This window comes from Argopecten irradians, chromosome 7, assembly GCF_041381155.1.
Source record: "Argopecten irradians isolate NY chromosome 7, Ai_NY, whole genome shotgun sequence".
Lineage (NCBI taxonomy): Eukaryota > Metazoa > Mollusca > Bivalvia > Pectinida > Pectinidae > Argopecten > Argopecten irradians.
Genome location: NC_091140.1, coordinates 33,841,551 through 33,856,412, shown reverse-complemented (window position 1 = coordinate 33,856,412; position 14,862 = coordinate 33,841,551). Strand labels below are relative to the sequence as shown.

The following is a 14,862-nucleotide window of genomic DNA, read 5'->3' as shown; positions in this document are numbered from 1 at the left end:
GTATCTCTGTATTTACACGTATTGGCCATTGATATGATTGATTATGTATTTTATTGGTATGTTGATGTAACAAAACACACGAGGAATAAAACACCATAGAGCTGGTTTTCTGTAATGACTAGAATAACACAAAATTGTTGTTTTTGTGGTATGCTTTGGTACATGTACATGCACGGGGTCACGTACGCGTATTATACATCGTAGCCTAAATAAACATGTGAGGGGCCGTGCGCGTATGAGGCTACGTATCAGTGAGCCATTGTTCATGGGTGACTGCACTTGACCAGGTGTGATACAAGTTGACACAAAATCAAAATATGCCGCTGTCAAATAACAAATGGTTTAAATGAAAGCAGGTAAATCGAGAGGGGGAGTGGGGATGGAGAGGGGTAGAGTGTTGTACATGTGTTGTCCGTGAATTATAAAGCAAATTTATATAAGACCTCCAAATGGGTCGGGTAAATGCTACAGGTGAGTGTCCACATTGATATCTATATAACGGCCGGTACGGGGACCTCCTCTGGAGTCATATATATATACAATGTACGTGTAAAATATAACTACCTAACCGCTAGACCTAGGGTTTATACTTGCAGTAGTCAAACGTACATGTTCACAATACCTACACTAAAATAAGAAGTTCTTCTGAAGTATTTTATTTTCTGAAACTGATAATTTCTATAAAACAGTACTAGTATGTGTGACAAATTCAGAGCAGACTTATAAATACTAGCATTGATTGAAGACTATTTATACACATGCATGTTTTATAATTATTTGAAAAAATCTCGCTTTTTAAGTTAAAAAAATGTATTAATGCTTGGATATATATACGTAATCACATACTTATTGGTAATATATTTATAACAATTGCATATTTTCTAAGACAAGATATATTTTTCATAATGATAAATCGTACTAAATCAAAATTGCGAACGTAAAATAGACATCGCTTTCAGAATCCGGATCACTAAGCTACCGAAGTCCCGATCGACATTTATAATTGCATTCTGGTCTTCCGGTCACGCTTTCACTTCGTTTACGTTTTTCGTTTTTCGTTTGCGTTTTTCGTTTTGCGTTTAGCGCTTGACGAAACGCGTTTTTCGTTTTACGCTATTCGTTTTTTCGTTTGCGTTTTTCGTTTTTTCGTTTGCGTTTTCGTTCGTTTTCGTTTTAACATTTCGTTTGCGTTTTGCGTTTCACGTTCGTTTCGAGGGAATGTTAGACGCAATTAAGTACTGTAAGAACAGCAGGAGTGTCTCGTTAGAAAAAAATATTTTAGATGACACATCTGCTATTTATGGTATTAGCTAGTTCCTGAGTCTTTGTTCTTCAAACTTTTGTTTTTCTTTCATGTTTATCCTGATTCACACAAACTGGGCTCAAAATAAAGTCACAATAAAAAACAATTGGCTGCCAGGAAGAGAGCAGGACTACAAACAGGAAAGGCTTGGTGTCTGTAAACAATTCTGACTACATCACAACCTATTTAAGTTCTACTTCCGTTCCCATTTCCAAACTATAGACTGACTTCAAAAACAGTTGAAATCAAAAGGTCAAAGTATATGATAGGAAAATCCTGCTCAATTTAAAGTAAAAAAAAAAGCAAAATTATGGAAAAGTTTTTTAATGTGTTTGAGTCATTTTCAAATGAGACAATTACATGTGTACATCCCAGTATCCTAGTTCTACTTATAAGACAGAGGTCAAATGTCAAGGTCATCAGGAAGAGAAATTCAAATTTCAGTGTCATTTTATGTCCAGAAAACGTCTGTAAAGCATTATTTTCTTTTAACCAACATGAATTGTAGAAATGTTCTAATTTTCATTTCATTTAATTATATCAATTTGACCTTGACCTTTGGGCTGATTGGTTTGACATCCTATTAACTGGGCCAGAGTCATTGAAGGACATGCCAGGTAGAGTCATTTAAGGACATGCCAGGAGGAGTTGGAAGACCCAGAGAAAAACCACCGACCTGTGGTCAGTACCTGGTAATTGTCCAACATGGGATTCAAACTCAGGAGTTGGAATAGCTATAGGCTTGTGGTTATATGTCGGACATTTTGATTACTTGGGCACCTTGGCTCGCGACCTTGACCCATATTTGTAAATCCAACAAATGATTATCTAAGTGACTGCATACATATTAACTAAGTGATTTGAATTAAAACATTTTTTAAAAACACTTTAAAGATGTTATCTTTTGCATTTGATAAGCTACATCTGTTTATCAGTCCATATTCCGGAATACAATTGAATGGTAACTAAGAACTTATGTATTCAAATGTATTTGTGATGTGCCAGATATGCAGGCCTATTAACACTATTACCTCTTTATTTATCTATGATATTCTTTTCAAAGTCATTCTTTATTTTTATAATGACACTTTTTATAATACATTTACTTCTTAAAAGCTCAGTAAACTATAAAATTGTATTTTCCATACGTTGGCTGATTCCAGGTATATCGTATTAAGTACAGATTCTGTGTCTCATTTCAGTCTAGTAAGATCACTCGCTGATCAACAATCAAATTGAGCGTAATTCCTTCTAAGTATGTGATTGTCAGTAGATTTGACCTTAGATTACTGATGGTGTATTTAAATTGAATTCATTATCGCCGTGATTTGCCTCTCGCGATAATGAGCTAGATGGGTATCTCAAGAAAAATAAACGCCCTCTTTTTTTAATTGTTTTTTTCCCCATTATTTTGGACTGAACTTGGTTATATTTGTGTGTGCACGGTTTTTCCCAACGATAACGGTTAACAATAGACCCATAAAATTGGTGTAAGCAACTAATTCTTGATTTGTGATTCATTGAATGTTAAAAAGAAGAATTTTTGATTATTCAGGTGAGATAACGAGATTGTTGATTGCACCTGTAGAGACAGGTGTATTAATCAACATGAGGTAAATATTCTTTATTTCTGATAAGTGTATTTATATCATTTCTGGAGTAAAACAAATATTGAGGAGAAAAGATACTTATTTGGATGTTGTTCATTTGAATATAAGCAAGATGCACATATATAAATAAAGTACTTGATTTAATCAATTTGTTTGAATTTTAAGTTGTTTCTTTTGTGCGACCCTTTGCTTTGGAAGGCCTGCATATATGGCATAGTACATCTTCAAAAGTAAAAAAAAAAATTAAAAAATGTGTTATTAACTTTACTTGGAATAGCCAGGACCATTATGACGAGATGACCATGTAAAAGCTGTTCTGGTGGCTAAATCACATGATCAGTCATGTATATATCCTAATCTTGTGTTTAGTCCATTGTGCAAGATCTGCATACAAACCATTTATCATGATATAAAGGCATCATCCATTCATGGTCAAACTCCTAACAATTTTGGTAGAGTAGAATCCAACTAACCACAACAGCACAGACCGAAATATTACCTTCTCTTGTAAGAATCAATTAACATTTTTAGATTCTGTTTCTACTTAGATAATGTACAGTAATATTCAGACAACTTTACTATCAAATAAGAATTGCCCATTTAAGTCCAGTGAATATTTAAGGATATATACCATATCTACTGCTATCTGTAGTGTTTAGACATTTGATGAGAACCCGTGTTGTTATACTGTTTACCATTTGAGACCCCTCCCTCTGAAGGGGACACCATTGTTCAGTAGTGAATCCCAGGGTTTAGCCCCTACACCAGGTAGACTCTCTTTGATCTGCCGATCTGTACCAGTTAATACCTGTTGTACCCGATTGGCTGTAACGGTAAACCAATCTGAATGTGTATCACAAGGACACAGGTACAGCTAGTTCAGGGGCAGCTGACCGCTAGTGACCATTATATACCTGTGATTGATGGGTTGGGGATGCATAGTCTAAACTCTCCCTCTTTGTTGTACCTAATACATATATTCATGTAACCCAAATATTTGCCCTTAGCTAGCTATATAGGAGAGGACAGCCATACAAAAATGTGTATTTTACACATGGATCTGATTTTGATGTGGGCTATAGCTACTATAAGCTTTAGAAACTGATCATTTATCTGATCTACAAGGGTCCTTGACCATAAGTGCATGACCATGGCTGCAGCATTCACCAAATTACAGTTCACTTACAATGTACGTAGTAGGATCATAGATTAAAATAAAAAGCTAAAATGTTTGCTCAATTTTTCTTTCTGAAACATTAAGATCATTATTAGACTAAGTTATAGTCTTTTTCCCTACAGGATCGAGTGACAGGTTACAGATTTTTTTTTACAAATGAATGACCTTGACCATCGTTCATTACTGGTACCTTGGCAGATTGACCTTGACCTTCACTCAAGGTCACAGAAAGTCAGAAATCAAAAAGGCTTTCATCAAAGACTGCAAGAGACCAGTATTAAACAAATTTATTATTGGTATACATGTACTGAATTTTCATGTCTTTGTTGTAAAGGACTTTTTAAAAGTACTGATTCATTAGGGTCTTCATTTTTCTTGGAGGAACTTAGACTTTTCTTGACCTCTAAACTCTGTTGCATCCTTTAAATTTATGGCCACATATTTAGAACCAAACAGAAACTGCACATGGCTGTTGATGCGAGAGTAATTAGGTGTGTCCATGTGTAGGTGTCCATACTAAGTCGGTCACTGTGAGTAACTGTCTGTACTTACCTGCTAGGTAAACTGTTACATTATAATTGTGTGTGTAAAGTGACATTAGGGTAGAGATAATGCATGTAACGGGTCCTCCCTCATCAGACCACAACTATTCCAGATATTCCTTCCAATTCTACTAGCAAACAGTGTGATATGTGGTATATAAACAAAAGGATGAGATTATCCACGATGGCAATAAGAACTGTAGACTTCTAACGACTTGTAATACCTGTAATCCACAGGTGGGGTATATATATCTACTGTGGTCCAATAGGAACATCACCTGTCTAAGCCTGCATACCTGTTTCAGGTATATACAGTACTGACATTAACAGTCAAAATGTAGGACTATTCCATGAATCAGCTGTATATTAACCCTGGATAATCTGAACTCTTGTGTCCCCAACCCAAATATAAAGTGCATTCACTTTTGATTTCCTAAAATGAATTTGCCATTTCTTGTTTGAAGCTTGCAGCTTTCTTATTTGTTGTGTTTTTATTGCCTCACATGAAATTAGAGTATTGCCTATTAAATCTGTCTCCTACTTCATTGCATCCTGTCCCATGGCCAGTCTTATTCCGATTTCATTTGGAGGTGACAGTGTGGTTAAGATATGTTTCTACATAATACCACAAGCCTTCCATCTCTGGGCAGCTAGTTTGAATCCCATGTGGGGCAGTTGCCAGGTACTGACGGCAGGTCGGTGGTTTTTCACCAGGTACTCAGCTGGCTTTCCTCCACCAACAAATATGGCATGTACATGTTCTTACATGATGCGCCTGGCTGTTAATAGGACTAATAAAACCCAAATTCTTTCATTTGGATGGTCCTTGTTGGTGTTTAATTTATGTCTTTTGATGGTGTTGTAATTCATTGAAATTTTGATTAAGATAAATGATGACGACAACCCCACATAATCCACGCATTCTATCAGCCTATAGTTATTATATACTTGGTAATGCAATGTATGATACACATCCAATGGAAAGATATAAAAGGTAACATCAATGAATTCCTTTAAAAAAGATTTTACATATATACATATGATACTTTTCAAAGAGAGCTACATGTCATAAAATACTCTGGTAGGCTAACATATATATAGACTTCTCACTTTTCTTTCCTTTAGGACTTAACAAAGAAATTCAAGACTTTGAAATAGTAAACAACGTGATTTGTATGTAGTTCAACTTCGAGCTGATTGTCAGCCTAATTCAGGAGCTATCTAATTACACTCTCTCTTTATTTAGGCAAAGACACAAGTCTAACTTCAAGGAAATAAAATTCCCATTTCATGATTATGTTATTGAGCCGATGTTTCAAATAGCAGTAAAATCTCGGGACGTAAGACGATGCTAGTTGACAGTGTTGATTGCCTAAATATTTGTCATTACTTGCATTTTCTGCATCCTTGTATTGTGTTGGTGTGATTCAACAAAACCTAAGGTAATTCAGTACATTAAAGCTGAAGACCTGTTTAGGTTAAGGCTGTATGTGACATTAGGAAATCAAGCTCCAAAAGCTTGAAACCTGGCGATCCCTAGACAGCTTCTGTAAATGTCATGATTGATATTCAAATATAAAGACACGTCTTAAAAAGGCCATTAGTGCATCAAAATGTCTGTACAACAAAGTAGTGATTTTGAACTGGCCACAGGGACTCAAAGGTAAAGGGCAAGTTGTAGAATGGCCACAGGTAATCAGAGGTGGATGGCTACTGGTAGAACAATTCAGACTTCATATTAGTCTGTGGTCACAGCAATTAACCAAGAGATGGAGGGCTACTGGTAGAATGTCACAGCGACCCAGAATTGGAGGGCTACAGGTAGAATGTCTGACTACAACATTGACTTACTTGGTGGTCATAGTGACCCAGAAGTGGAGGGCTTCAGGTAGAATGTCAGACTACAATTTAATCTCTGGTCACAGTGACCTAGAAGTGGAGGGCTTGTGGTAGAACATCAGATTTCAACTTAATCTCTGGTCACAGCGACCAACCTAATGGACCGTGGCATATGATAGAATGTCAGTTTGTTTGTTTGATTATTTTAACACCCATGGTCATGTAAGGACGACCTCCCATGTATGCAGTCACTCAGTATAGCATGTGTCAAGTGTGAGGTGCGTGTTTTGGAAGACTGCAATATATTTGTGTTGTGTCTTTTTGTATAGTGGAACTGTTGCCCTTTTAATTATGCTATATCACTGAAGCATGCCGCTGAAGACACCAAGCAACACACCCCACCCGTTCACATTATACTGACAACTAAGCAGTAGAAACTACGACTGTCATAGACTTTGGTGTGTCTGCATGAACTAGGGGACATAACCCAGAGCCTACCTCACATGGGCGAGCACTCAGCCAAAAATCAAAAGTGAGTCGGTACTTGTCAAGGAAGACTTAAGGAATAACAAAGTCTGTCAGGAAGAAGAGAAAAGGTAAGATCCTAAATCTAGCCACCTTTTACGATCATGCAATAGAGGCAGCAGGTACAATTCGAATGCCCTACTTGCAGGTCAGACTGCAATTTAACCTAGCTGGCCACAGTGACCCAGAATTGCAGGACAAGTGGTAGACTGATATTGATGTGAGGCAAAAGAGTCAAAGATTGTGCAATGCACATGATCATATTTGCATGAATTGGTTCATTAGCTATGCCAAGATGGAGCTGTGATAAAATTCTAGTAAAAGCATTCACTAATTAATTAACGAGCCGACATGTCCTATCTTGTAATCACACAAAAACCACATGCCTGAAAGTCAAAACATGAATGTATTGGGGCTTATTATTTTCAAAAGTGTCTGCCATATCATTTGTTAGCAAAGTCAATGATATATCAATTATAGGAAAAGATGGTTGCATGAGATTGATCATTTTTGAAGTTGTTAGGTATACAGACGCATATTTGATAGATTTCCAGGGACTCAACTGTTAGTTATACCTGATACCAGAGAAGGATGCAACTTTCATCACCAAGAACTTTTGTTTTTGATGTAATAATTGTTGATATCCTTCTAACCCTATAAATTTAATTAAATCAGACAGTTTCACTTCAACACGTAATTAACTCCTATCTCGTTAATTGTAACAGTTGCACATTTTTATTTTCCCATTTGTTCAAAAAAATATTTTGCACATATCTATCTTGCAGCCATCTAGTCAAAAGTCAAAGGGTGCAATATGTTTGCAGAAGGAAAAAATACTTTATTGTTATGAATATTAATTATTATAAAGATAAACAAAAACTTACCCTGATCACACATTTGACTCCTTCCAATTCTAAGGGCTGGAACAGTTCATGAATAGCTTTTATGGGTAATACAACTCCTGGTATGTAGAATATTGAAGGATTGATGTCATCAATTATATTTATTCCAACAATTGATCAACTTAATCGTCTAATTACAATTAAGGTTGGGTAGTTAATTGTAAAATTACAGGATGCTGGGTGGGATGGATCCAGTTGAAAGTTTTAAAAAATATTAAAATTAATGTTATTAATTAGCGGTATCATTATGGGGATAATTTGATGTTGGGAATGCACGATTGGCTCTGATACACAAGGGCCTTACAGGGACAAGTATTGTTATGTATGTTTTCCACGCATGAAATTCGTCCTCCCGGCAGCAAGCCATCAACTGATAATGATACTAAGATATGCATGCCACAAGGCAATTCAGTAAACATATGTGGTACAGTTCGTATATTTTTAATGAATCATGTTTTACCGTCTAGCCAGTTTGAATTAAATAATGGAATTGTGAATACCAGATAAAATACAATTCAATGAAAACAGAAAAAAAAAACAATAAAAAAAAAAAAAAATTTAATACAGGCTTCAATATATCTTTCAGGGTTTTCATATCCAGGGTTTTCATATGCGTAAAAATGTTTGTTAATTTAGTTTCTGCATTAAACACTGACAATGAGCAAATTGGATTTTATTATTTGAAATTGCATGAAAACAATAAAGAATTATCAAATGATTACCTAAGCTGTTTTTTTTACTTTGAAATAAATGACATAGTTGATATAATTTGACATAAAGTAGCTTGACATGTACATGCAGTGTCCGAGAATCATAGAATGATATAGCCTTCCAATTTGTAAATTCTAATATACTGCCTATCAATGCATAATGTATAATGTGCAATGGGTAGAATTTCATCATAAACCTGCTATTTCATACGATACCGATATGATACTGATACGGTTTCTCCACATTTTTTGAGTGCATGGAGCATGCCTAGACAGAACATCTCCATTTCTAACTTGTATGTCTATAAAATTTGTTTATCTCACTTGTCAGTTACTAGATCATGAAGTGTTACAAGTGGTCTTGATATTTATAGAATTCATATATTTGTATATTATATTTAAGGAGATGTATAGAGTGCCTTTCTTACCTATGTTAGAATATAAATATAAATATAGGCCAAATCGTGATTTTCTCCCAAAATCAGCAATACATATAATACATTCACACCAGGGCAATTGCAAACTTAACAGGTAAATGGAATCATGTTTTAATGACTTAAATCTGTTATTACCCAAAGGTTAAAAAATTTGAACTATAGATATTATCATTTTAAGATCATGAAATACAAATGTATATATATACAAATCATACTTCTACATAAAAATAAAAGTATTTCCTGAAATAGGAAATCTCTTTCATGTTTACACAGGATATTATTGAACATATTCCTTGTAATCTAGTGTTTTAGGAAATGTTTGATTCATCTAAATAGGGAAGGTGTTAAAAATAGAAAACTATAACATTCATATCCCTCTTATGTTAGATTATGAGGGGTGTCTGTTACAAATGGACATGAAAGGATATCTATATAAAAATCCATTCTACACGAATATATGAAAATAAACAAGGATATCCTTCTTGTGTCTGGAGTAGATGGGGGCGGGCGGATTAACTGTCTGTGCTCACTCCTAGATGGGGGATCACGATATAGGGCAGGGGGAGAGATTAGGGATAATGGGGCGAGGAGGAGATTAGAACAGATTATCAGCTCATCTCTAGCATGCACTAGTGAAGATGTTTGTCCAAGGAAGGATGTGGAAAATAGAGACAATGTCAGAAAATTAAAGCATGGTTAGCTTACTGTGTTTAAATCTAATTCAAATATTGTTGAATTAATTGAAACAAAAGATTCAAAGTTTCAATTGGATAAATATTTATTTTATATACCTATATGCTATTGTCTTGATGGTTAAAATTTGTTGAATCAGTTTTTGCAGAATGTTTTCGAGATTTCGTTAAGGCAGATATTTATTTTCCGATGTTGTGGTGAAGATGTTGATGCATTAGCGCAGCTCTGATAGAATCTTACACATGTGGTGGGAAACTGCCTGTACAGTGAGATTTCTATCTGGGGTATTTCTCTGTTTTCATCATGGCTTTAAGAAAGTTCATACCAATAACATACCATTGCAATTCTCTTTTGATTCTATATGCTGTAAGTCAATAATTAAACTTTAAACTTTGTTTATTTTACATGGATTAATTTAAGATACAAATTTTAGAACATACCTAAATCACTTTCGATGGACTAGATATTAAGCTTGAAAGGCTTAGGGGTGTTAGAGAGGGACGAAACCGGAGTGCCAGAGGAAAACCCTGTAGCAGCAGTACCATTGCCATTGATCACCCACTCTATAATAAGAAATGCTCCACCTGCTATATATATCCACTTACATTCTAATTAATGTCTGACCTCTTTACATTCTAATTAATGTCTGACCTCTTTACATTCTAATTAATGTCTGACCTCTTTATGTTATAATTATTGTCTGACCTCTTTACGTTCTAATTAATGTTTGACCTTTTTACGTTCTAATTAATGTCTGACCTCTTTACATTCTAATTAATGTCTGACCTCTTTACATTCTAATTAATGTATGACCTCTTTATGTTCTAATTATTGTCAGACCTCTTTACGTTCTAATTAATGTCTGACCTCTTTACGTTCTAATTAATGTATGACCGCTTTATGTTCTAATTAATGTCTGACCTCTTTACATTCTACTTAATGTATGACCTCTTTATGTTCTAATTATTGTCTGACCTCTTTACGTTCTAATTAATGTCTGACCTCTTTACGTTCTAATTAATGTCTGACCTCTTTATGTTCTAATTAATGTATGACCTCTTTATGTTCTAATTAATGTATGACCTCTTTACGTTCTAATTAATGTCTGACCTCTTTACGTTCTAATTAATGTCTGACCTCTTTACATTCTAATTAATGTCTGACCTCTTTACATTCTAATTAATGTATGACCTCTTTATGTTCTAATTATTGTCTGACCTCTTTACGTTCTAATTAATGTTTGACCTCTTTACATTCTAATTAATGTCTGACCTCTTTATGCTCTAATTATTGTCTGACCTCTTTACGTTCTAATTAATGTTTGACCTCTTTACGTTCTAATTAATGTCTGACCTCTTTATCCTCTAATTAATGTCTGTCCTCTTTGCGTTTTAATGTCTGACCTCTTCTAGGACAAAATTGGTTAAAAGACATTTTCCATTGGAAATCATCTTTTAGACAGGTTAAAAATATCATATTATACTAAAGCCTGTCTTAGTGACCACCTCTGTATATAGACCACCTGTTTAATAAGACTCCTTGTCAAGGGCCTCAAATGACAAATTTCAACACATTTCAGCCTGTGTATAAAGACCACTTTCCCTCTGTCCTTTGAGTGGTCTATATAGACATATTTGACTTACAGAAACTGTAACCCAACATCATACAAGAGATACAGTTATACCTGTCTATAAAGAACACCCAGGCAACAAAGGCTCAGGTCAAATGTCAAAAGACAAATTTGGTTGAAATTGATAATTTTGAACACCAAGAAAGTGTTTTCATAATGCTAGAAGATCATTGTACAAAGTACAGTTAGTTCTATTATCACTAACACATTTCATCAATATTATGCGTCACGGAACAAATATAAAGTTAAAATTAACAAAAACTGAGAAGTGTAAAAAATCCTTCTATTTCACTGGTACTATATATATCATTCTTATTTCCTTGGTGAAAAATTTTAAACACATTTAATTGATAAAGTTTCTTTCAAAAACTTAATTAAGGTAACACACGTTTACATCAAACTCATGGTTATAACATAGTAATTTTCATTCCCTGTTAAAAGTTTTTATAAAATATCTGTAATAAGAGTATAGCGAAATATGCTTATAACAAAGTGATTTTGTTGGCCCCTAGAGGTTAGCTATAAACATGTTTTACTGTAATATATTTTCTAGGGAACCGCTTCGCTGTACATTTAGTGGTTTAATTGATGTTTCTTTTGAAAGTTTTTTAAGGTGTGATATATTTTCTGAAGAACGACACCTTTAGTGGATTTCCTACATGTTTCTTTTAGTATTGCTGATTTGTTAAAACATTTTCCCATGTTTATCAGCTTCAGACTTGAATAGAAACTTTAGTATCTGTGGTTTCTCGCTTTGATAACATGTCCATTGCCTGTCGTGCATAAACCAAAAAACATGGAAGCAACTGGAGCATATTTTTTCTCTCCAATGAGAAAAAATGTCCGGGATACATCAAGGTCTTTGACAATCTTGACTTGCATCTCTGCTCTGCATTGCTGCAAAGCTTTTGTGTGATTCTAATGACTTGTGACTGTGGTGTATGTTAAGGAAGTGCTATCTGTTCACATTTATGTATATCTTATCTTTATAGATTAAATTCTGTTGCAAAAATCTTGCATTCTTTACATGTTTTTTTTTCTATAAAACAATTAGGGGTTGGTCTTTTTCTGCAGTACAAAGCAGGTTCGCCACATGGGGGAGGGTGCCATGCTTGACTGCAGAATCGGATATGTGTGATGCAGACGTAAATGTGCAGAATTCAACACATTTTTTTTTTTTTTGAGAAAAAAAATGTTGACTAGATATATTTGTTTTAAACTTTACTGAGCTAATTATAACTATCTTTATACTGTAGCAATCATAAAAATCATCCTGTTGTTACCTTTGGACCCTTTGTTTCAATTGTAATCTAAATGTATTTATATCCAAGTATCAATGCCCATATTTGATACAATCTTTCTCTGTATAAAAGTTATTTTCTTACTTTGGTATTACCAATCTAAGCTACACAATTGATGAGAAGTAATATTATTACTATAGAAACATGGATGTCAAATTTTGTCACATATTGGCCACTTCAGTCTTTTCATTAACCTGATATCCTCTTCAATTGATCATTTTTAATCTTTTATCTAGTGAATTTAAATTTAAATGATAGAGAATTCAGTACTGTACATTCCAAATATTTTATTGAGAGTTTTTGTGGTATCTTTTTTGATGACAACTGAATGCACCAATGCAGTGGTTATATAAATATGTATGTTTTGGTTATGCATAAAGTTGCATATTAGATATTGTGAATTACTCCAATCCAAAGGAGAATTAGATATTTAAATGGAACTATATATCCGATTGAAGGCTGCAATCTATAGAAGGTGCAGAAGGTAACGGAGCTTTCCTTTTGTATATTTTCAGCAAGGATTGGTCGAACGAAACTGAAAGACAAGGAAGTGGAGTATCTACTAAAGAACACCCCCTCAAGGTCTAAGGGTTCCAACAAGTTGTTTAGGAAGCTCCATAGCCAGGGTAGGTATAACTACAATAGGCAAATCATACACCAATACAGAACTCCATAGCCAGGGTAGGTATAACTACAATAGGCAAATCATACACCAATACAGAACTCCATAGCCAGGGTAGGTATAACTACAATAGGCAAATCATACACCAATACAGAACTCCATAGCCAGGGTAGGTATAACTACAATAGGCAAATCATACACCAATACAGAACTCCATAGCCAGGGTAGGTATAACTACAATAGATAAATCATACACCAATACAACTACAGATATAACTACTCCATAGCCAGGGTAGGTATAACTACAATAGACAACATACACCAATACAGAACTCCATAGCCAGGGTAGGTATAACACATAGACAAATCATACACCAATACAGAAACTCCATAGCCAGGGTAGGTATAACTACAATAGACAAACCATACACCAATACAGAACTCCATAGCCAGGGTAGGTATAACTACAATAGACAAATCATACACCAATACAGAACTCCATAGCCAGGGTAGGTATAACTACAATAGACAAATCATACACCAATACAGAACTCCATAGCCAGGGTAGGTATAACTACAATAGACAAATCATACACCAATACAGAACTCCATAGCCAGGGTAGGTATAACTACAATAGGCAAATCATACACCAATACAGAACTCCATAGCCAGGGTAGGTATAACTACAATAGGCAAATCATACACCAATACAGAACTCCATAGCCAGGGTAGGTATAACTACAATAGACAAACCATACACCAATACAGACACTCCATAGCCAGGGTAGGTATAACTACAATAGACAAACCATACACCAATACAGAAACTCCATAGCCAGGGTAGGTATAACTACAATAGACAAATCATACACCAATACAGAACTCCATAGCCAGGGTAGGTATAACTACAATAGACAAATCATACACCAATACAGAACTCCATAGCCAGGGTAGGTATAACTACAATAGACAAATCATACACCAATACAGAACTCCATAGCCAGGGTAGGTATAACTACAATAGACAAACCATACACCAATACAGACACTCCATAGCCAGGGTAGGTATAACTACAATAGGCAAATCATACACCAATACAGAACTCCATAGCCAGGGTAGGTATAACTACAATAGGCAAATCATACACCAATACAGAAACTCCATAGCCAGGGTAGGTATAACTACAATAGACAAATCATACACCAATACAGAACTCCATAGCCAGGGTAGGTATAACTACAATAGACAAATCATACACCAATACAGAAACTCCATAGCCAGGGTAGGTATAACTACAATAGACAAATCATACACCAATACAGAACTCCATAGCCAGGGTAGGTATAACTACAATAGACAAATCATACACCAATACAGAACTCCATAGCCAGGGTAGGTATAACTACAATAGACAAATCATACACCATATACAGAACTCCATAGCCAGGGTAGGTATAACTACAATAGACAAATCATACACCAATACAGAACTCCATAGCCAGGGTAGGTATAACTACAATAGACAAATCATACACCAATACAGAACTCCATAGCCAGGGTAGGTATAAC

At 34.9% G+C, this 14,862-nt stretch overlaps 2 protein-coding genes across 7 annotated transcripts in view; one reads left to right on the top strand and one right to left on the bottom strand.

Annotated features, from left to right (window-relative positions):
* The window catches only part of LOC138328229 (calcium uptake protein 3, mitochondrial-like), a 138,845-nt gene that overhangs the window by 53,119 nt on the left and 70,864 nt on the right, over window positions 1-14,862 (top strand). For all 4 annotated transcript variants that reach the window (XM_069274938.1, XM_069274937.1, XM_069274935.1 and 1 more), the window contains exon 3: window positions 13,185-13,295. In XM_069274938.1, coding sequence (XP_069131039.1) covers window positions 13,185-13,295 — 111 coding nt within the window. The remainder of the gene's footprint in view (window positions 1-13,184; window positions 13,296-14,862) is intronic.
* LOC138328232 (fibroblast growth factor 10-like) overlaps window positions 1-14,862 on the bottom strand; it is a 117,136-nt gene that overhangs the window by 64,233 nt on the left and 38,041 nt on the right. The gene's annotated exons all lie outside the window — the stretch shown is intronic.